Below are 24,964 nucleotides of genomic sequence, written 5' to 3'. Positions count from 1 at the left end.
TACGTCAGAAATGAAGATCTACGAAAAGATCTAAAAATTCCAACAGTCAAAGAGGAAATCGCTAGATACGCAAAAAAGTACAAAGAAAGACTTGCAGCACACCCAAACCAGCTGGTTGCTGAAACAAATAAAACTAAAATAGAAAGAAGACTGAAGAGGAAGCATCCCGCAGACCTCGAAATAGAGATGCAATAGGAAACCTAGAAGATGGAACCCCGCTGGGGGTAACCATCCACATGCTATATTTTATTTTTTTTATTTTTTTATTTTTTTATTTTTTTATTTTTTTATTCTTTTATTCTCTAAGCTATAATATTTTACCAAATGTCCTTCTGGACAAATTGTAAAAATTTAACAAATAATCAATAAAAAAAAAAAAAAAACTCGCACTGACTGTTAATTCGTCTTTCTCCCTTAGCATCCCTTTGTCTTTTCTCATAGTCCCACCACACACGTATTCCGCAACCGTTCGTGGCCAGGGTCACGTAGGGCTTTTTTTCGCGTAACTATTCGATTGAAGGACTGACGATACATTGATGGGCCTGTCGGCACTTAAGCTTTCTCGCGACATTGTTTATGGTTCACCCGATATCTCTTAGGCCTTTTGTCCACGATTGGGGTTAGGTTAGGTTACGATCGATAACAATTCATTAATTTTGCTTTGTCCAGAAAATAAATATTTTATCGTTGAATCGCCTTCTGTAAATAAAAATGTATTCATTGCTTAACATAATATCTACCGAACATTGTCTGCAACCATTACTAATTATCTTTTATTACAATAAAATTCAATTTCATTTAATTCAACCGTGTTCATAAGAATTAGCATTTTACTATTAAAAGTAAATATTTTTACAGCGGCTAGTGTCATACGAATGATACAAAAATCACTGAAACCAGAAACCTTCAAAGAAGCTATGTACCTGTATTTGGACCGACATAAATACCGTACTGCAACTCCAAACGATCTTTGGAAAGCTTTCGATGATGCGATGATGAAAACAAATGATTTACACTGCTGGTTGAATATGTCAAATTTCATGTCTGGTTGGACTAATACAAGGGGATATCCGGTTGTCTCTGCGAAGTCAGAAGAACATGCTATCATATTGTCTCAGGTATACATTAAGATCCGGTACAATGGAACTTCATAATATAAACTCCATTTGCATAACGAAATTTTAGTAATGCCTGATTAACTGAACTTTAGTGAAGCTCCTATAAGTATATTATCTGAACTATCGCTGAGCGTCAATTCACTTATATGAACGAAAATGTAAACAGTAGGAGCACGCATTATGTGACACACTCTTATGCTTTGCAGTCGATACAAGTTGGGTAATTATTCACAAAAGAGTACTCTGTGCCGATTTCGATGACCTTGAAATATGTTGTTGGGAACATGATCCTAAACAGGGTGATCGGCTACAAGCGTCAGGAAATTTAAGGCAGCCGAAATAAGACGAAAATCAAGAATAAAAAGATTGTGCTTTTAGCTTTGTTTTTTAGTTACTGATAATATTTTTAAAAGGAACACTTCAGATATTGTGGCTGTGCTTAACTAATAGCAAGAAAATTATACAAGGAAATGAAAGTATCAATCACGTAGGAGACACAAGATATCACGAAATTGACACATCACCGGTGATCTCGCGTCGTAGTTCGAACGTTTCACAAGTAAGGTAAAAAATTTGGAATCTAGATATGATAGTAAAATTTTATTGTACGTGTTACGTCGCGTGAGATGGTCCGTGCGACGTCTCTCATGGTCTGGCCGCCAAGGCCTACACATTGTTCCACTGACCCGCAATAAACCTAGGAAACCACCATAAACCGAATCTTTTTACCTTAATCTCTATTCATGTAAGTATTTTCAGTTTATGGATGGTCCTGAAAACAATCCTTAAGTTTATTGCACGCTCTTACAAATTACGGAGAAAGCGGATATTTGTCTAGTGAAATATCAGGTTTTTCCCATGAACATGACTTTCTCCTCATTACTTTTTCACTTATTAACGTTGGCTATAACCAATGGGCATTGCGGATCGTTACCCTCACTTTTCTACCGAAAAGTGTGAACAACGAATCCGCGTTCTTAGTTCAAAAGGGCACACCCACACCGAGTTTTCCTCCGTAATAGTACGAGACGGGTCTACTGTTCTTCCAATCTTCGTGTAGTTAAGTCAACGGTCTTATCCTAGGAGCAGTCATTTACTGTTCTTTCAATCTCAGCGCAGTCATCTACTATTACTACACACTTAGATCAGTCAAATCTATTGTTCTTTCAATCTCGACGTAGTCATCTACTGTTGCTGCAAACTTAATCCTCACTACGGTTTACGCGGCATTAATTTAATCTACTCTCTGCTTATACGAAGCAACTAACAAGTATCCACCACTATTAATTATTTATATCAAATATATCTTCCGACACGGCGCAATATTAAGTATAATAAATTGTTGAAAATATAAATCTTATAAAACTGTTGATTACAGTTTTATTACACAACAAACACCCCTATTATTCCACAAGAAATAAGGGGATCGACCTGTTCGTGGTGTCGATTGTTATAATCGTAACGGGAATTTACAACTCCCGTTGACGCGCTTCGACGCGTTCGCGTCTCTCTGGTTTGGTCTCTCTGGAGGGGTTATCGTCGGGTGTCTATTAGATGCGGCTGTTCTGTTATTATCTGGTTATTGTTTCGAAGGCTATGGCATGCAGGATGTTTTGCCTATCCTGTTACTGTTTCTGAGCGTGTGACATCAGCGTAGAATATCGTAGCGTAGAATACATTTTTTTCTGTAGGAACTCTTCACTACTACCTTGTTACGTAACATGTTTTAGCGATTTTAGAAATTTGATAAGAGGATAAAATAGTCGTAGAAGGATAGAATCATTTCGAAAGTAAAAGAGAAACGTTATGAAAATTGTATAAACATAAAGTTAGTTAATTCTAGATTTAGTATAGGTTTAAATTATTCTGTTGTGCATTTTTCTGGTCCTTTCCATTTTTAGGTCTTTGAACTTTTTTATTTTCTTTATTTTTGTATTCTTTATTATCTTTTTAATCTTTTTTATTTAATTTCAACGCAAGTGATTTGAGCGTAGTGTGTACAGTGCGTTGTGTATACAGTGCGTGTTGTATATATCGTGTTTAATGTGTACTTTGTTGGCAAGAAAACAGAGGCTATATTGAACATTTACTGTAATATAAAATGCCTAGAATGCCATACGACTTTTCTGTAAACAGTCTTGATACTCGCAATGCTTATGTGATTTTTCAATGACACCCGCGGACCGAATGATGTATGAATTCAAATACAATCTTCTTTCCTATGATTTGTACGAGATATGCTACTGCCCATGTATGGTTCGATTTAAGGATATCTACGCATCCGACTGCTCAGGTTGACCTACTTTCGTTCGCATAAGGAGATTTGCTCGCGCACAGGGATATTTCGACTGATTTTTAATTACCAATAACTAAAAGTCAGATACGCAATTTTTGTATTCTTGGTTTTCATTTTAGCTTCGAGAATCAGCCCTTAAATGTTTTGCACCTGTAGCCGAACACCCTGTATGTTATAAGGAAAGTTGTTTAGAATCACCCCCGTATCTAAAGGACATCAAAATCGGCGGGGAGTATTCACCTGTAAATAATTATTGAAGTTTGCAACATTATTATATATTTAAGACCAAGTGTTTCTTGGAATCTTCTTATATAAACATGAACTCCTATTGTAATAATGGCAGGGAGACATAGACAGGCTCCTATTATGTGAACGACCTGATTATATATGTCAGGTTAACATTATGATTAGAGTTAGGGGCGTGTAATGAATATTCTCTGGAATTAGCCACCGTTGTTACGCAATCGGGATAATGTTGACTAGCAAAAGTGTGAGTATTACAGAATCGACAAGTAACCGCGGTGATTAGACGCTAATGACAATGATCTTAGGTTCGATAACGAATCCGCGGTCAACGGGATAACAAATATACTTTCTTCCAAAGTTTAAGTCGGACTCGTGAAGTGTCCATTGATCGTAAAAGGCGTTGTTTCCTTGCTAATGAGACCGCACGAGAGAATGTCTTATTCGTCGCGGTGATGCTGCAGAGGATGTGTCTAAGGGCACAAGATCATCGGATTAGTCGAGGAAGGCCTCCGCTTGGAAAGTAAGGGAAATAGACGTTGTTGTTAGTTGGTTAATTTCTATGTTGGTGGTTAGAGAAAGATGCTAGCCGCCCTTGAGAGAAAGTCGCTGGCGGGAAGTGTCGTTCGTGAGAAAAACAGATTTCCCGTATCTTCCCGTAGTAGGTGATAGATTTAGTGACTGTTAGAATAAAGATTGTTTGTCCGTTTGAAGGACCTTAGTTAACTAAATCTTAAGATTTATAGCAGGACCTCAGGCTAGCTGAATATGTCTTGTGGAGATGCATCGATATCTGGTAATCATCGTGCCCGAAGAATAGCGTCTGTGTGTGCCGAGCCACGGAACAGAGACCATTGGAATGTTTACTGTCAAGTGTCGGTACAACTATTTCTTTTAGAAAGAGCTATGCAATTCTACACTTCTGTTAGGCAAAACGTTCATCCCGTGATCGCGGCTACGTTCGGCGACTAGTTGCTCATTATCTCAGGTCTCGAACAGTCACATCTGGGTTAATTTGTAAAGGCTACAATATTGGGAATTTTTCAAAGAATTTCAAAGGGGGCCCGGTGTCCTTTCATCTCCGACATATAAATCAATTTGTCCCCCAGTAAATTCATACAAGCGAAGTTGTACTTTATCAGACAACTTTTCATAAATATCAAGGCATTTCAAATCTTAAGTAAACTTCCTCCACTGGTACTTCTTATTCTTTAACATCTTTTTCTGCCCCTCTTCTTTTTCTACTCTCGCAATTATCATTTCCTTCTCATTTTCTATCGCTTTCGCCCGTTCTAATTTACAAGCTACCTTGAGATCCTTATTTAGACCTCTAGATCCTTAACTACCTTATGTATTTCTATCACTCTCTCCATATCTCTTACCTTTACTTGTTCTGCTCTAATAATTGCTTCCTCCTGTATTCTTTTCCCCATATTTTTCATTATCTTAGAATCTACATCTTCCTTTTGTTCTTCTAATATTCTTAGCATTGTTTCTACTGCCTTTTCCAAGGAACCAATTCTTCCACGTAATTGTCCTTTTCCCAGGTATCTTCTCTTTCTTTCAGTTACCTTTCTATTTCCTCTCTGTCCTTTCTCTCCATTTCTCTCATCTTTCTCATCTCCTTTCTCATCTCTTTTCTCATTTCTACTAATAGTAACGTGATCTCTTTTTCTTTTGTTCCTTCACTCCTCTTACATTCTTTTCCTTTTGCTCCCACACTTTTTTCTCCTTGATCTTCTAATATTTCCTCTCCTCCCTCCCTTCAACCGTCTATCTTCGTTAAATATTCCTCAATTCCCCTCCTTTCTACCATTATTTTCTGTTTTATTCTGACCTGATTTTTCTCTTTACTGTTCCCTCCTTATCGACCTCCTGTTCTCTTCCTACGGCCATCTGATCTCTTTTTACCAACCTTGTTCCTTCCTTTCCTGCCATTTCTCTGTATCTTCACCTTTTTTCACACCTAATCTTCCTCCTACAATTTTTCCTTTTCTGCTATTTTTATCTCTTATTTCTATCTCTTTAACTCTATTCTCACTTTCACGTCCTTTAATTTTAATCCATCTAATAATATCTTAAATACACTTCATATGCTCGCACTTGAATTGACGCTTCCTTCCCTCTTTGAGGTAATAATAGAATATAACATCATAATTTCATTAATTGTTTGTATAATACACTTAATCCTTGTCTTATCTACGTTTGTCGCATATTCCGGTCAGTATAAAGTAAAACTGAACAAATTCAGTCATGAATAATTTTTGAGCGATTTACATTTGAAAACAAACTGTATATTATTATTAATACTGCTATATTTATGGAATAATTATCAGAAATATTAGAAATTAGGATTTTCAGTAATTTCTACTCTATATGATAAATTTATTGATAGATGGATTTATTTACAGTGGATTAAACAGGCAACAATGGTTATTTAACGTGAACTTAATGCAGTAATGTGATATAACTAAGACATCTAAATTGATAATTCACAACACATAACTTTACTCAACTCGAAACTAACTCCTCGCAACTAACTCTCAATTAACGACTGACGATTAATCCTCTTTCTCCCTCAAGTATCCCTTTACCGTCTTCTCATATTCCCACCACGTACGTATTCCGTAACCGTCCGCGATCATGGTCACGTACGCCTTCCGCGAAACTATTTGACTGAAGGACCGAGGACATATTGATGGGCCGCTTGGTCTATTGAAGTTTCCCGACCCTTTCGGCCTGTCGGCATTTACGCTTTCTCGTAACACTGTTTATATTTCGTCGGGTATTTTTTAGACAATCTTTCCACGATACTACATATCGTTATTGGTATAGTATTGTATTGTATATTGTTATTAGTGCCGTGATAAGTAGCCAAGTTTTCTACGAGGATATAACTTCTAGGTACTCATCAAAAAGTAAGAAGCTTGTTCAAATACTATTAATATTCTCAGTTGTAATTAACATAATTCAGTAACACGTGCATATTACCTAATTTTTAGAAATTATTTTGTTGTTAATATCTCTTCGCTGACTCAAATGATCCTATCATAAGGTTATTTGAATCATTTTTTCATTTCTGATATTTTCTTGCTGGGCATAAAATATATGATATATAGACAGTTTGAGGTTAAATAGTTTCGCTGGAATATTTTCTTACAGATTTTGTTGAAAAACTATGCCATAATCTGTTTCACTCTCGCACATGAAATTATTTCATTCTATATCTATTAGCTATTTAAAATCAACAAAATAATTATACTTATGATATTCTAATTAAATTACATTGTGTTAGAATTATAAAAATATTGGCATACTTTTGAGCGATAGTGCCACTTATAGTAATTCACGATGTGATAAATATTTTTTGTTAAAAAAAAATGGCATACATCGCACAAAAATAAAAGACGCTGAAGTATCTTTTTTGCTTTCCTGGAGAAAGACAAACGTAGACAAAGGTCGTTTTTGTTATGAGCTTTTTCATATACTACATATGAATTCCTAGGTAACTAGTAGATACCAAAGATCAAACACCTTTTGGAAATAATTTTTGCAGAAAAATTTTTTTACATCAGAAATTTTCGAGGAATTCTGGATACCTATTACGATGACAACCGCTTCTGAACTGAATTTTTCGGTTACTACGACTGATACTTGGCTACAAGGATTTTCAATAACCATTCCTTACAATTCTCAGGAAGAATGGTTCATTTTGAATATTCAGCAGAGTGGTTACTATCGAGTGAATTATGATACTAAATCATGGAATCGTCTGATCAACGCCTTAAAGAGCGCTAATCATACACTAATACATGTGACCAATCGAGCTCAAATTATCGATGATCTCTTGAATCTGGCACGAGCTGATTGGATCACCTATGGCCTCGCGTTGAATGGGACAACCTATCTGCTAAAAGAACAAGAGTACATACCTTGGAAGGCATTTTTCACTGGAATGAATTTCCTTCTGCAACGATATCAAGGAAATTATGGAGAAGATATGCTGAAAAAGTACATTAGGCTATTGGCAGCTGACCGATTTGAAAAGCTCGACTTCGAAGACAATAATGACGAACAATTCCACATGGATCAATTGACCAAAGATTTGATCCTATCCTGGATGTGCAAACTGAATCATACAGCGTGTGTGGATAAGTCTATCGACCTGTTCGCCAAGTGGCGCGGAAATGATACATATACGTAAGATTTATTCTTATTGACAGATTATTTTTATTTTTATCATATAGTGAGAGACAACAATATTCGTACAATCGAAATGTAGAAATAAAAGAAGAAATATTATTTTATTACTATATATGTAATAAATAAATAAATAAATAAATAAATAAATAAATAAATAAATAAGTATATTTTTTCTAATAAATATAATAAATATAAATAAATAAATTTATTTATTTATTTATGCTCATATTTTTAAAGATCTGATCGCGAGGTAAATTCTTTTTTTTTATTATTATATGAGAAAGTTACATTATCTATTATCTAACGTTTGAGAATCTTGAGGTTTCCACGGCTTGGATTATTACTATTCATACCGTTACAGTTAGCAGTGATACATTTGACACTGCTTTCTCTAACACTGTTTAAAGCTTCCGGAAAAAAGCCATGTCCAGAAAGAAAAGACGGCAGCTTGAAATAGTATTAGAGGAAGGAATGTTAAACGTATTCAGTGCTAAGAGTGACAGTGTGGATAATATCTGATATTTATTATTATGTGACGAAACTAATTATTAATTTGTAAAACATAATGTTTGCATTATAGTTATTTTATTTCTCTCCTTTATTTCTCTCCCTTTCTAGTACACATAGATAATACCGAGTTCTTAACGAAATCTTATATTTTCTCATTCTGTTTTCAAAATTTTGTTCTTTTTATTTCTACATCTTAAATATATAAATTAATAATGTTTTTATCTTTCAATGTATTCAATTAATAGGCTAATACGATATCTGAATGACGACTGAATGACGACATCTGAATGATATCGTTATATTAAAGACCACCTTAGTCGATAAATAATTAGATACTGTGTCCCACGATTCAACAGCCAAGCTTTGTACATGTATAAATGTATACTATATAAATGGATATAATCAAATAAAAGTATTTATATAAGCGTAGGCCATGTAATGCTTCATTGAAAAATTATATTAGAAATACAAAATAGGATCATGTATTGATCATACATTCAAATTAGAAGCCATGCCTATACTTCTAATTAAAAAGACAATGTACCTTTAAATTTTTATACAAATAATTAAATTCTAGAATGAATAATTCAATTGGACATTGTAATAGATTTAGTAAAATTTGATAAAAATAGTTCCAACAAATAGATTTTAATATTTCAATAACAGTATAAAATTGGATTTAAAAAATATATATATATATCTATATTATAGGAAATTAAAGCAATGTTTTAACAATGTATAATAACTAAGAGAAGCTTTAATAAATATAGATTCTACAATTATTTATTATTCTTAGAAGAAATATTATAAAAGTCGTAAAATTCTGCAGGTATTTCTGCTATTTTTTAATGTTTATTTGAATTTCTTTCTAGAGAATTTCTAGAAATTTCACAGAATACAGTACATTGTTTGATAAGTATTATTTTATATATGCGATTATATAATACTTCGTGTTGATGAAATTTGTTTATCAACCTCTGGACGTGTTAAAATGATATAACATATTTTAGGTGCATTAACATCATTTTTAATATATTTTTAGGATTTATCACGATAAATCTAAATTGTGAAATAAGCTAGGTTATAGATTATAAAGTATACATTATAATATGTATACATTATAAAATAAATTAATATATAGAAACTATTTAATTACATCGGTAGAAAGATAGGGAAACCTATTTCATTCGAGATATAACTTTCAGAATTTCACCAAATGCCAGGACAGCTGTTTATTGTACAGCCATAAGAAGTGGATCTCTAGCAGAGTGGGAATTCCTATGGGATCAATATTTGAAGACAAACTTTGCTTCGGAGAAGAAAATCATATTAGAGGCACTAGGTTGCTCCATGGACAAAGAAGTATTGAATTCGTAAGTTTAAAGAATACTATATAAACAATTATTACATTAAAAATCTACATAAAGCTTAATTCAGCAAAGATCATAATACATATACATATAATTCAATGGGAAAGTAGCTACAAGCCTCTCATATCAAAATTATAAAATAATTTATCTGACGATATTTAAACAAATCGTAAGTTAACGAAAGGAATGATATAACTTATTCTATCTGAATATATTAGAAGATCTGATAAGTTCATTCGCCTTTCAATAATATTTGCATTTGGAAAAATATTGTAAAAATGTTGTCTATGTTAGCGGCAGTATACAAACGCATAACAACTAGTATGCATAAATATTGCTTATATAGCAGCTCATAAAAGTTTAAATATTATGGAAAATTTTTATGAATATATTATCCATATTATACGAAACATACTGAGATTTCATTACTACTGTAGACATAATTGCTGTCATGATCGTATTGATGGAATTTGGAACGAATTTGAAATTGTACATAATAAGTCAAATTTGTTATCACAGATATCATTATATGTAACGTAATTATTAATATTTATTACCTACAAAAAATTGAAAGTCTTTTTTGTAGGTAACACCAGAATTGTAGGGTATCTTTTTTTTTTATTTTATTTGCGTTTAATTTACAATCAATTCTCGTAGAGAATTTTAAGTAAATTTATCTTGCGTGGTACTATGACATGATTAATAAGTGTTTATCGTATGTTTGATTTTACTTGAATCTAGTGCTTCGGTCTAAGGTGTAATGTCTTTTTAGCCTGCTGATCTGTTCCGACGTGTCAAGTAGTCGAGTAATTAGAGGGTTTTGGTGGTTGTTAACTCTTGTGCTGTGTCTATTGCTGAATTTGAATATTTCTTCTTTGACTGTGGGTATCTTGAGGTCGTAATGTATTGTTTCGTTGGTGACGTACTAAGGTGCATCTATTAGGGATCTAAAGGTTTTCAATTGGAATCGTTGGAGAATTTCTATATTGGAATTACTTGCTGTTCCTCATAGTTGGGTTCCATAGGTCCAAACAGGTTTTAATATGGCCTTGTATAATGTAATTTTACTTTGCGTGTTTAAGTTGGAACGTCGGCCGATGAGCCAGTAGAAATATTTAAATTTTGCTTTGAGTTGTTTGGTTTTATCTAAGATATGTTACTTCCATGTCAATCTTCTGTCCAGAGTCATGCTCAGATATCTGACTGACTCTTTATCTGGAATAGGTATATTGTTTATCGTCACCTGTGGGCAAGTTTGTTTTCGTAACGTGAAAGTTATGTGGCTAGATTTGTTTTCGTTGACTTTGAAGCGCCATTTGTGGAACCACTCTTCCATAGAGTCGAGACCTCGCTGGAGAGTAGAGGATGCAATTGTCGGGTCTGAGTACGAGGCTAATAAGGCTGCATCGTCAGCAAATGTGGTTATCTCTGTCGAAATTGGTAAATCTGCAGTATAGATGGTGAACGACAGGGGTCCGAGAACACTGCCATGGGGTATGCCAAGTTCTATTGGAAATATTGAGGTTATAGCGTCTGAGTGTTTTACGATGAGTTGTCTATTGGTTAGGTAGGATTTTAGGATGAAGTAGTAGGTCTGTGGTAGGATTTTCTTTAGTTTGAACAAAAGTTCTGCATGCCATACTTTGTCGCATGCCTGTTGAATGTCCATAAATACCGCAGTGCAATATTTTTTCCATTCTAAATCTTGGGTGATTTTATGAGTTAAACGAGGAATTTGCTCTATCGTAGAATGTTGCTTCCGAAAGCCGAATTGATGATCCGGCATTGTTTTCAACTCCTCTAAGAGTCTAAGAGTCGCCTGGAAGGAGTCGTTCAGTTAGCATCTTTTCAAATAGTTTGGACAAAGTGGGTAGAAGACTAATTGGGCGATAAGAGCTAGTATCGTGTATTGGTTTTCCAGGTTTAGGGATAAGGGTAATTAATGATATTTTCCAGGATTTACGATAGTATTGAAGGTGAAGAATTGCATTACAAGTGGAGGTGATGAGGGCAATCCGTTTTTTGGGAAGCTCTTTGATAGCTTTCTTACTTATCTGATCATGTCCCGATACTTTCCTGGGGTTTAGGCGACGTATTAATTCTATAACTTCCAGCGATGAGAAAGGTTCAATAGGAGCAGACATCTGGAAGGGAGAGTGCAAGTATTCCGTTATTTCGGCTGCAATGGTGGAGGAATACGGTTTAAAGACATCAGTTAGGTGGTTTGCAAACAAGTTGGCTTTTTGTATAGGGCTACGCGTCCATCCATCTTGCGGACAGCGAATTGGAGGGATTATTTGCGGACGACGAGTGAGTTTCCTGGATGCCTTCCGTAGTGAGTAGTAGGAGTCAGCTGTGGGAGACAGATTAGCAAGATGTTTTTGAAAACAGTCATTTTTTTATTTTTAATGATTAATTTGGTTAGTTTTCTTTTTGCGTTATTTAGCTTACGCTTGTCCTCAGGCGTTCTAAATCTTTGACATACTCTTCTAAGTTTTCCTGCGATTTTTATTAATATGTAATAAGGGTATTCCTGTTTATTGACAAAACACTTAGTAGGAGTGGAAGAACGGATCGCGTTTATTATGCTGGTGTTTAAATATTCCGTGGCTGCTTCTATATCTTCGTTTGTTTTTAGGGATATTAAGGCTGATGTTGAATGATTGAATACTTCTCTAAAGAGCTGCAAGTATGTGAGTTGGTTATAAATAAAGCCATTCAGTTGGTTTACGATAATTGTTGAATTAATTGTTGCTATGACGGGTGAATGATCTGAAGACAGTTCCACGGAAGAGTTGATTTTTAGAGGTGATTGGACCACGCCAATAGTCCTTCTGAAATGATGGAAGCTCATAGTGTTTTATGCTGGTCTTGATGATAATTCCGATGCCGCCGTGGGCCTTTCCGCTGGGATGTCGGGTATGGTAAAAGTTATAACCATTTATTTTCAGATAATTGTTACCGGTGAAATGAGTTTCAGATATGAGCATTATGTCGATTTGTTGCTGTTTTAGGAAGAGTTCTATTTCGTATTTATGCTGAGCTAGACCGTTAGCATTCCAAAGAGCTATGCGTATTGGTTTTATTTTACGTCGGAGCGTATTAATTTGTCCACGATGATTGTAAGTAATGATGGCAAGTTATTAATTTGCTCTGTTTGTTCGACGATTAATTTTTTAAGTCTATTGAAGTTATCCGTGTCTTGTGAACTGGGAGCACTATTTTGTGGTTGAGCACTATGGATTTTCGGACCGCTTTGATTTCCTTGATCTGCCTGTGCGTAACAGATGGAGGGGTAGTGAATTTTTGTGGATTAAACGCTTGGTTGGTTAGGTCCTTAACTCTGGGTTTGGAGTACTTATTATTGTACAAGGTCTTATAGGCTGTGCAACTTTTATAGTTCGCAGGATGCTCTCCATGACAGAAGGTGCACTTTGCTGGGGTTTCTGAAGATTTAGTGCACTGATCTGTAGGGTGAATACCTGCACATTTAACGCAGCGGTGGTTGTGGTTGCAATATTTTTGCATGTGACTGTACCTTTCGCACCTTTTGCATTGGACTATCTCTTATTGTCTAAAAGGTGGTTCAATTTGTACTACCAAATTCATTAAACGTTTGATACTATAGGCTTCCTTGTTATTTGGTTTTTGCTTTGGGTTAATAAAGAATAAGGATAGTGGGTTTTTTGTTATTCTATGTCTTATGTTGCTAATATTGGTTACTTCGTAGCCATGATTTAAGAGTTCAAGTTTCAGTTCATCTAAGTTATCTGAGTGATGGATGTTGCGTAGTACCACACGAAAAGTTCTCTCTTGTTTCAGTTGATATGTGTGGAAGTTTGCGTTCAGAGTTTTTAGCAACTCTGTTGTTTTCTGTAGGAGTCTGAATTGGCTGGCAAGATTTTAACCTGATTGTTTTTAATTTTTAGTATTTAATCCTCTTTGTTAATATGTTTCTCTATAGACTTTATCATTGTTTGAATGTCGATAACATCATCAATGTGGATTGGTGGGAGAGGAGGATTGTTTTGTGTGTGTTGAATTGTTGATGTTTCAACTATGTCCATAGAATTGTCTGTAGATTCTAATATTGCGAATCTGTTGTGGATGGTAATGAGTCTTGTGGACGGTTCGTTCTGAATAGTGTTGACATTTTTTTTGACTGAATTAAGCTTACGTTTTTTGATGTTGTTGGTGTGATTTGGAAGATGGGTGATATTATCCTTTTGCCACGGAGGAGGTAGAACGGTGCAATTATATTTTTGTTCGTGAAGGCCTGATCTGGTTACTTGGACTATCTTCGAGCTAGTTAATTCAAATTGAAATAACTAGTGGAGAGGCTATGATATGAATTAGAGATTTGAAGTGTTGGATTTTCCACGAGTAAGTTTAGAAAACACTTGGTTTGTTTCTGTTTCCACTCACTTTCGAACTTATTGTGAACTTCACTGGGCATTAGATACACGTGTGCACACTTCGGCAGTTGAAAGAAGACTGTGATATGGTATCTTGACGAAATTATATTCTAAATCGTACATTTTCAAATTTCCACACTTCGTCACACTATCGAAGGGTTAAAATGGTGTGAAATGTTAGGTATATCATACAATTTCAAAATGTTTTATATAATAAACAAATATGAAATAAACATCTAAATTCCAGTTGAGTTTTGTGGCTTTTTGTTTACGTCATCATACACGTGAATATTGATAGTGATACATGATGTAAGGAACTATTAGCCTTTTTTATTTATGCTGTATTTATAAAATGATTAAATAAAGGCTGTTCATCTACGTCATCGAACACAAGGCTGTACCAAAACTTAATTGAAAAGTCTAGACACAATTCTGAACTGGTGCGACAAGCCAGGTTTCAGTATATGATCTGAGTGTATATGATTATACGAGTATATGATTTGAGTATAAAAGATTTATAATTTGTGGTAGTATAGTAACAAAGTACTTGATCTAATTTTTATTATTCATCAAATAATTTATGATTTACAATTTGTATTAAAAATACAAATATGTATATAATTTACGAATATACGAATTGAAGAACACCTAAATTTGTGTTATTTAGTAAATTATTTAATAAACACCTTTGTGTGATTAAAAATTCATATTATATACATATTTTACAAAATTAATAATTAGAATTAATATAATTTGTTCATTGTTCGAATTAATAAGAGTCACTGTTGACGATAACATTAAGAATATTATACCTATTAATGATAGTGATATTTAAATTGTTCTGCAATCGTCCGAGCTTTTTATTCACATCGGCTATCAATAAGTAAAAATTTTTAAAACATTAGAAATGTTTATTACAATCAGCAACCTTTTTATTTTGCTGCAGCTATATTGAACATGCATTGACATGTAACTACACCTCTAATATTCGGAAGCAAGATGTTAGCACCGTACTTGCTTCTGTCTACAATTCTGGAAAATTTGGAGTGGATGTGATGTTAGACTACCTAGTTAATAATTATGAAAATATATATAATTTGTAAGTTGATAAATGATTACACGAAACAATACGCATTTAATTAATGTAGAAAAAGAGAATATTATATACTTGTTCTATTTTCAGTTACGAGGACTGGGATGGTGTAGAAGAATTAATTTCTAAACTGGCATCTCATATTTCAGTGGAGAATCAAATTACAAAGGTATATTGATTAACGTTTATTATGAACACACAGCAGCCGATTATGCATGTAAAAGTGCAAAAATTCCTAGAATGCACATGAAGCTATTCTTTGATTCCACAAATAATGTCGTCTTTTATTTATACACTTCGAATTTCTCAGCTTTCCTGTGTATGGGCAGTTTGTTGTTAGGTGGTTTTCTGCATATTTGACACACGTCGGGCTTCTATTCCAGTAGTTTTTTGTGTCTACGTATTGTTGTCACCGTACATATGTTTATGTAGTCTTTAATATCGAAAATTTCTTTCTTATTGGTTTTAGGCTCGATTTCTATTAGAACTAGTGGCAATGCCTGTTTTGTATCATATCTGGTTATATTATTTATTGCTCTTGCTTGGTGTCCGATTTTTGCTAATTCCTCATATATATTTTTTGTGTTTGTCATTGGGTGCAATGCTCTAATTACTATTTTATAGCTTTTCTGATTTGAGCTGGTATGTACAATACCCAGCGTTTTTCTCCTTTAATGCTATCATCACTTCTCTCAACATTTCTGGAGTTTTTGTTTGTACTTTCACTTGTTCTAGTTTCAATTGTTTTATACTGTAGTTTTCTTTCCCAGCAGTGTAGTTCAATAATTCAATTAGTGGATCTATTATTTGTGCATTTATGTAAATCGGTAGTGGTTTAGTGATATGAGTTGTGACCTTTTCTTTTGGGTTCGTTCCTATTTCTTCTATTATTGAACCGAATGAATTTGGGAGTGGGGTTTTTTGTAGCCATTGTTGCTTTTCTGTATGTGATGTTTTCATGGTGCTTGGGCCTGATATTATTTTACGCTTTTTGTGCGCTGTTGCCGTCTTCCAATGTTCATCATGGTATGATAGTTCGTCATCGTAGCTATTTTCTTCTTGGTTTTGAATCGTTTCCATTTCATTTGTAGCTTTATTTATAATAATAATAATATATTTATAATAATATAATAATATAATTATAATATATACAATATATATATTTATATAATAATTTATAATAATAATAATATATTTCATCTTTATTCGTTATTTTGATAGGTGATTGTTGAAAATTGTGGATCTTTGAAGCCGAAATAATGTTATAGGAACACTTAATTAATATTGAGAATTAATATTAAAACAATAACATATTTATTTCATGGACGATTCCTCATATGTTCATCGATACATACTTGCACGCGTCTCAGCACTCTCTTCCATACCCGACTATTAATCGACTGTTTCTCAACTTTTTCTCGACTGTTCCGTTTACATTCTTTTGTCTTCGAGACGCTGCGTACACACACGTATTGGCACTCACATACAAGTATCGCCACTACGCATTTAACCCAGTACAGCACAGAAAATTATACATATCTCAACAGTGATATTTGCTGTTACATTTTGTAGGTTTACTATTTGCCAGTGTTTGTTGTGTTTTTGTTCACCTAAGTTCACTGCTTGTCGCACTTTCACTGAAACACAGTTTCTCATATTTGTCTAGCTCGGCTGTTCAGGCAGAACTTTTTACAGCAAATGCGTTTGTGTTTCCTTCTCCTTGATTAAATTTATTTCTCATTTCAGCTATTTCGATTTTATTTTTCACATACGCTACTGTTTGATCCTCGTCCTTGAAGGCATCTATTACATCTCCTATATAGCTATATGCTTCGGGTAACGAGTTTAGCATGTAATTCAGCTTTTCCTTTTCTTTTACTTGTACACCCGCATTTTTTAATCCATTTATTAACTTTTCAAAATCGCTAAAGAATGATGCTGAATTACTGTACTTATCAAGCCTCATCTTTTCCAGTTTATTTCTGCTCACAATTTGCAGTGTTGTGATTCCTTCAAATACATCCGTCGAACCTTTTCATTATCCATATTAACAAATTCTAATTGCTTATTTGAGATTGCACAATAAATTATATTTATTGCCTTCAGATCATTTTTATCCCAGTCTGCATTATCTGTATTAGTCTTTACCCTAGTTATAATAGTATCACATCATTTAAGCCTCAGAAACATCGTAATTCTTTTCTTCCACACCCTGTAGTCCTCTCTATTAAACACCGGTATCGTGATGTCCTTTCTCTCCATTTTAATTCCTTGTTTATTCTCGAACGTTCCTACGTATTTGAAATTTTCCTATTCTCTTCGAACGTTTCTTCACTTCGTAAAACTCACTCCTTAATTATATCACCCGAAGAAATCAGCAAACGAACAGAACCATTTCACACTGCACAGCTCTTTTTTTTCAACGGAGGCCTAGGCTATCATGCGACACTTATACACATACTAGGGAGGGGATACATACTTGGGTGTGTTTTTGCTCTACGTTCCCTCACTCTCGCGCGTACAATACAAATTTACTATATATTCAACATAAGTATATATTAATACTATTTATTATAGGAAAAAGAGCTAATACAATTTCTGAATTATAACGATCTCCTTGTTAAGTACTAATAATTTACTAGATAGAATAATAACACTTTTATCGTAAAAAAGTTCACTTTTAAAATCAATTTTTTCTGATACTTCAAAGTCAACGATTTTTTAGACTTGTCGCTCTTTATTACATATAGAATGCGAATTAGAAGCCATAAAATTGCGAAAAAGCCTACATTATAATTTAAAAACACAACATAAATACAAGTTTCACAGAAATAGATTTTTGTCAATCTGTAAATTATTTGTTAACATACAGTTAATTGAAACTCATAGTGATCTAACTTATTTTTTATAAAACAATGATATACATTTATTACTATAAAACCATTACATTGACCCAAAGTATTTAACATTGAAAGAACACATACTGAAGGTACTCGAATAAATAGCACAAAAAATTTTTGTGGTTACACGTATTATGTACATCATATGAAACTTTTCTAAATTTTATAAGTACTGTACATTGTGAAACGCGAAGATCATAATTATACTGGTAGAATTATAGAGCTAATAAAAAATAACCGTACATAAGATTACAACACATTTATTGCAAATATATATTTAATAAAAAATTAGTATAAAAAGATAAGAATTGTCTTTTCTGTTTTATGGAAAGAATTATTGGACTTTATTAAGTAAGCTTTCCTGTATGTGCGTATGCAAATGTTTTCTTCTGTTACTATTAATACTTACTATCACACTAATACTTGATATTATTGCTTATTAATGTAATTAATAATGGATTGTTTAAATATCTTGATGGTCTTTGCGAGGATTATTATTATTAAATATGTTGTAACCACTATACAAGGCATTCGGCTACAGATGTAGAGAAATATAAAGGGTGATTCTGGAAGTTAAAATAAAATGAAAATTAAGAATAAAAAAAATCGTGTCTTCGGCCTTGTTTTTTAGTTATTAACAATTAAAAATTAGTCGAAATATCTTTGTTCGCGAACAAACGTCCTTACACGAACGACAGTAGGTTAGTCTACACAGCAGAATGCACAGGGATTCTCAAATCTAAAGATACATGGCCAACAGCTTACCTCGAAGAAGTCGTAAAGAAGAAGATTATGATGTTTGAAGACGTAAAGTAACTTGCACGACGTCTTGTGTGAAACATCATAGATTAAATTATTTCTACCTACACATTTTAAAAGCCGTAACAACATATGGAAAAGCGCCTCGTGGAAGTTTCGAATATAAATCCTTATTCTTTCCTTTTCCTCGAGTATAAATCCTAATCCTTTGCCTCCATAAATAATTAATAAATAATAGTATACATAAACAATAATCATACAAACTTCATACATGCAGCGCGATTGTCCGGTCCGCGGGTGTCTACAGAAAAATCACATACGCATTAAGTATTCTTGAGGTGCCACTAAATGTGGTCGAACGCTGTCATGAATGAATCACACACATTTGTATAACTGGAACAAGATAAGCTACTGCCCACGTATCGTTCGATTTAAGGATCCCTGCGCACCTCGATGCTTAGGCTCACCTCGTTTCGTTTGTGATTTTTAATTGCCAATAATTAAAAAACAACGCAGAGAACGCAATTCTTAACTTTCATCTTATTTTAGCTTTAAGAATCAGCCTTTAAATTTTTTACACCCGTAGCCGAATAGCCTGTATATATTTTCAGATTTATTATTTTACCAATATAATCATGATAGTGCTGCCTCTCATTACAGTGCTAGTGAAATTTCGAAATGTTTCGTACAATACACATAATATATTTATACAAAATTTATATATATAGGTATAAAGCTAAAGGAATAATGCTTGTAAGAATTGAAATACGCGACTAAATGCAAATTTTCAAAATCTTGGCTTACAACGTTATAATTTTCAACTCACGACATAGTAATAAAATCAGATCAAAGGAGAAACAGTATATATTAATGTCTTTATTTATTTATTTTTATTTGATTTACCAACAAAATTTCAACAATATATGAATATAGTTATTGTTTTAACAAATATTGCAGCTGAACGAGTTAAGTATCAAAGTGGGCAACATCTCAAATATAGTAGCAAGCATCAAAGCTGCGAATACATCTGCTTCGAGCAACCTACAATGGTATCGAAATCATTCCAGTGTGATTAATGATTGGTTGCGAGAAATGATTCATGTTATACAAGATAAAAATCCAGCTCCTACAGTTGTTGCGAATAACTTAAGTATAATTTCTATGACAGTATTTTCGTTAATTGCTTACATAATGAGTCAATAGATATTACATACATATGTGTATATTAATAAAGGTATATATCATACGTTCTTCGAATGCATTATATTAATATATATGCACATTAATATATATGCATATTAAACAATTTGTAAACTATGTTTTAAATATATTGTGAAATTTAAATAATTAGTATTAACGGTATTATTTTAAAATAAAGTTATGTACATTATTTTAAGAATATAATAATGATTTTTTATTTTCATCTGAATTCTAATTTTCACTCTTCATATTGTAGGACACAGGATAAAGTAAATAACCACAGTTTAAACAAACAATATCATTTATGAACTATATTAACGTATAACTCGAACAGAAATATAAGGTATAACTTTTAAGCAAAAACGTGGTGAAATCTCCTCGACCGTACGTAGCACGTAGCTGCGTCTTAGATAGCATTAATTACCGATAGTTGAATCGAATTAACATTTTTTCAGGAACAAATTGATAGTAGAAATGTTTTTGTAGAATTTGATTCCGAGCGATATTTGGAACAAAATAAGCGACTTTGAAAAAATTTTCCACCGGTACTTTTTAAACAAATATTGGTTAAACATAAAAAACACGACCTTTTTTTACACTTCGCTGTATACGTCAGAAATTATTTGTCGCGAATAAAAGAGTTTCACTAGACAGTTGTATCTAATAAAATTATCTTTAAAATAAGTCCTACTATATTACGATAAGCCTATTGTTAGGTCGCAAATTAATAAAAAGTGAGAAGAAGTCCGTTTTCTTAAATCGCTTATAACTTTAATTAAAATAGTCGTAGAATATCGAGGCTCTGTGATATATAAATAGCCATACCAAAATAGTGTGACATATTTTGAATCGATCCGTTTGTTAGTTTTAAAACAATCGACTTGTCAACTTACGAAATAGGAAATTTTTAATTTGCACAATGAAACAAAAATTTTTTCATTCAATTGCTTAACTAAACCACAGCGATAATTATTTTTACATAACTGAAAAATGCGATAACCTTCGCACTTTTCATCCTACTACAGTGAAATACGTTTCAGAAAAAAAAGACGTTTCTCTAGGACCAATTGCATCCAAGAAAGGTATTCTTTTAAAAATCGTCAACGCCGAACTATTAAACGCTAAAAGATGCAACAGACGTCGTTTTACAGTTTATTAGTTGTATTATACGCGGATTCTTTTTGTATTGATGTTCATAAAAGTTGGAAAACATACAAAGTTGTTCCATTTTTACAATAGGCGATCAGAGGGCTCCAGCGCATCGCGCGAGGATTCACGATTTATGACTTCACCGCGCAAAAGCTATAACTCATGGAAAAAAACACGCTGTCCCGACAACTATAGTATCTAGAAACATAATTTTGTTTTAATTTAGAGTTACTAAACAAAAAGAAGACAATTGTAAATATTTATTTTCTTGTTCAACATTATTTGAAGACTGAAAATAAACACCAAATTTTGTTGTGTTTTTTCTTCATTTATCGTTAATGTTAAAATTACATTTATTGTTGGAAAATTATATTGCCGTGAATAACAAATTATACCTTTCTTTACTTTTAAAAATTGCCGTGAATAACAAATTATATCTTTCTTTACTTTTAAAAATGTAAAGTTCGATCGCCTGGAGTGGACGCCTCATCGTCGTCTACAAATATTGGCCTCGGCTATAGGTAGAGAAAGTGTTATGTAGGAAACACAAGAAATTACGAAACTGATAGATCTGTAGCGGCACTCAACAGTAAACTTTCCAACGGTTTCTATCCCGTGGCTTGCTACACAAAGACCCTAATCTTCGGACAAGATGATTGCCAGATGTCGATACATCCTCAGAATATTTTCAGCTAGCCTAAAGACCCGCTATAAATCTTAGGATTTATTTAACTAAAATTCTCCAAAGGGACAAATAGACAATCATCATCCGAACTTGTACCACACATCGAAACGCATCGACTCGAGTTCGAACTTGTAATCGCAAACCGCGAACCGTTAATAGTAACCGCGAGTTCTACTCATCCTGTACACAGACAATACATTATAATAAATATCTATTGTTAAATATATTCGAGTGATTCTTCAGTACCTATCACGACCTATCCACCTCAAACTGGTGACCCTGACGTGATTTATAGTGACAGAGGTGACCGTGATATTGCCACTGAAATTTCAATCAACGCGGTTCTGAGTGTGTCAATGCTATGGAAAATAGTAATCAGGGAAATTTGGCCAATCGGGCGATCACCATGTATCCGTTGTTGCCAACGAACATCACAGGGTAGTTTGCCCTGTTGGAGGGGCAATTCGACGTAGCGCGGATCACGGACGGCGAAGTAAAGTTTGTGATTCTAGCTAAATGCCTCGACAGTTGATACCTACAGGATGTCGACGAACTATTGGCGAACCCTCCAGCCACCGGGAGCTACGAGAAATTGAAACGCAAGCTTATTCGCATATTAACCGATACGGACAGCGCACGGGTAAAGAAGATGGTGGAGAGCGAGGAGATGGGCTACCGGAAGCCAACCTAATTTTATCAACATCCTAAAAGACTTGCGAGCCCCTCCACCCCCGACGATTTCATCCTCTCGCTGTGGAGGAACGATTACCCGCCCGCATTAGGCGCATCCTCGCAGCAGTCGACGACTCTGATCCGGAAAAGCTATTGAAGCAAGTGGACCTCCATTGCAGAGGAATTTGGACAGGATTACCAGCACACCGCCCGAATAACGACGGTAACCGATCCACCTCCTTAAAACTCTAGAATGAACGAATGGCTCGCCTCTCTCAACACGTTAAAAGACGATATGACCCAAATAAAAGCTAAAATAAACGCGTTGAGTCTCTGATCATCGTCCTCGTCGGCGATCGAGAAGACGTAGCAGATCAAGATCGAGAAAAGGATTGCAGGACCTTTGTTATTATCACCGAACATTCCGGGATCGCGCACACAAATGCCGGTCCCCGTGCAAATGGTCGCAGGGAAACGGGATCAGCAGTCCGTAAAAGCGCCAGACGACCTGGGATCCCGCCGCATCTTCGTCACGGACAAGAGAACGAAGATATCCTTCCTCGTAGACATCGGCGTCGACATTAGTGTATATCCCCACAGCAAAATACACGGGCACGCGAACAAAAACGCGTACGAACTATTCGCGGCCAATGGGATGCGTATCGCAACACACGGTACCATTGCCATTAACCTTAACCTGTCCCTTAGACGAGCTTTCACATGGCATTTCGTTGTAGCCGACGTTCAAACGCCTATCATCGACGTTGACTTTTTGAGCCACTACGGGTTGCTCATGGACCCGCGAAATAAACAACTCCTCGACACGACAACCCAATTGTCATCAAGGGGATATGCTGCCACAACCGAAGAAGCATCCATTAAAACCATAATCGGCGAATCGGTCTACCATCGGCTTTTGGCGGAGTTTGCTGATCTGACTCGTCCGCCGGTCTTCGAACGAGAGAAAATTCGACACGGTGTGGTACACCACATCGAAACCACACCCAGCTCACCCGTCTACAGCAAATCCCGCCGCCTCGCACCGGATCAAGTCAAACAGGTTAAAGCGGAGTTTGCAATCATGATCTAGCAAGGAGTGATGCGGCCATCGAAAAGTCTATGAGCATCTCCCCTACACGTCGTACCAAGGACGGAGGCCTACAACCATGCGGCGACTATCATGCGTTGAACGCCCGCACCGTACCCGCCAGGTACTCCCCACCGCATATCGAAAATTTTGCGCAACATCTGCACGGTAAGCGAATATACTCAAAAATCGATCTTGTCCGCGCTTACCATCAAATCCCGATCGCGCCCGAAGACGTTAAGAAAACCGCGATCACGACACCTTTTGGATTTTTCGAAGCAGTTATCATGATGTTTGGGCTTCGAAACGTCGCACAAACGTGTCAAAGATTCATGGACGAAATCACCCGTGATTTAGATTTCGTATTCGCATATATAGATGATTTCTGAATAGTCTCCGAAATCGAAGAACACCGCGAGCACTTGCGGATTTTGTTTGAACGGTTAAATGCTAGCCGAACGCGTTGACGCCATTGTAGACGAACCGCTTCCCGCGATTGTTATGTCATGACTTATTATAAGGAGGAAAAAAGGGCAACGCGCTCATCGAGTGGTCGAAGCAAACCGAAGCTAGTTTCCGCGAGTCGAAACGCGCCTTTGCTAACGCCACGATGTTAGCCCATCTGATATCTGGCGTACCCGTTAGCCTCGCGGTAGACGCATCCGACAATGCATTAGGAACGGTCCTGCAACAACGTGTCAACGACACTTGGCAGCCGTTAGGTTTCCTTACCAAACCTTTGAACTCCGCGCAGCGAAAGTATAGCGCGTACGATCGCAAACTATTCGCTATGTACACCGCGGTCAAGCGATTTCGACACACCATAGAAGGGAGAAATTTTATAATTTTTACGGACCACAAACCCCCTACATACGCGTACAATCAAAACCCCGATAAGTGTTCGTCGCGACAATATCGACACTTGGATTACATAGGACAATTCACTACCGACATACGATACATAAAAGGGCTTGATAACAATGTAGCCAACGATCTGTCACGAATCGAAGCGATAGGGAAGTCTGTGGATTATCAAACTCTCGCCGCCGCGCAATAAAACGGCAACGAACTACGCGACATCGTCAAATCCGGTACATCCGCGTTACGGTTAAAGAAAATTCGTTTCTCTGACCATGTTACGTCGCGAAGCTTGATATGGATCGTGTTTCTAACCGTCTCTTGCGGTCCTCTAGCGTCATACACGAATCGTCTCATCTTCCCGACGGAGCATACAATGTATCGACGAGCGCATGGTTTCCGCCTG

General features: G+C 35.2%; 1 protein-coding gene across 4 annotated transcripts in view; it reads left to right on the top strand.

The window, feature by feature from the left end:
• The window catches only part of LOC139993061 (putative aminopeptidase-2), a 73,126-nt gene extending 52,812 nt beyond the window's left edge, over positions 1–20,314 (top strand). For all 4 annotated transcript variants that reach the window (XM_072014491.1, XM_072014476.1, XM_072014470.1 and 1 more), the window contains 6 exons: positions 859–1,118; positions 7,214–7,857; positions 9,576–9,743; positions 15,102–15,254; positions 15,339–15,417; positions 19,865–20,314. In XM_072014491.1, the coding sequence (XP_071870592.1) occupies positions 859–1,118; positions 7,214–7,857; positions 9,576–9,743; positions 15,102–15,254; positions 15,339–15,417; positions 19,865–20,110 (1,550 nt within the window). In that variant the 3' untranslated portion in view covers positions 20,111–20,314. The remainder of the gene's footprint in view (positions 1–858; positions 1,119–7,213; positions 7,858–9,575; positions 9,744–15,101; positions 15,255–15,338; positions 15,418–19,864) is intronic.
• The last annotated feature ends 4,650 nt before the right edge of the window (positions 20,315–24,964 follow it).

This window comes from Bombus fervidus, chromosome 2 (genome assembly GCF_041682495.2).
Source record: "Bombus fervidus isolate BK054 chromosome 2, iyBomFerv1, whole genome shotgun sequence".
NCBI classification, from domain to species: Eukaryota; Metazoa; Arthropoda; class Insecta; order Hymenoptera; family Apidae; genus Bombus; species Bombus fervidus.
The sequence above is the reverse complement of the archived record's forward strand: the minus strand, read 5'-3'. Positions and strand labels throughout refer to the sequence as shown.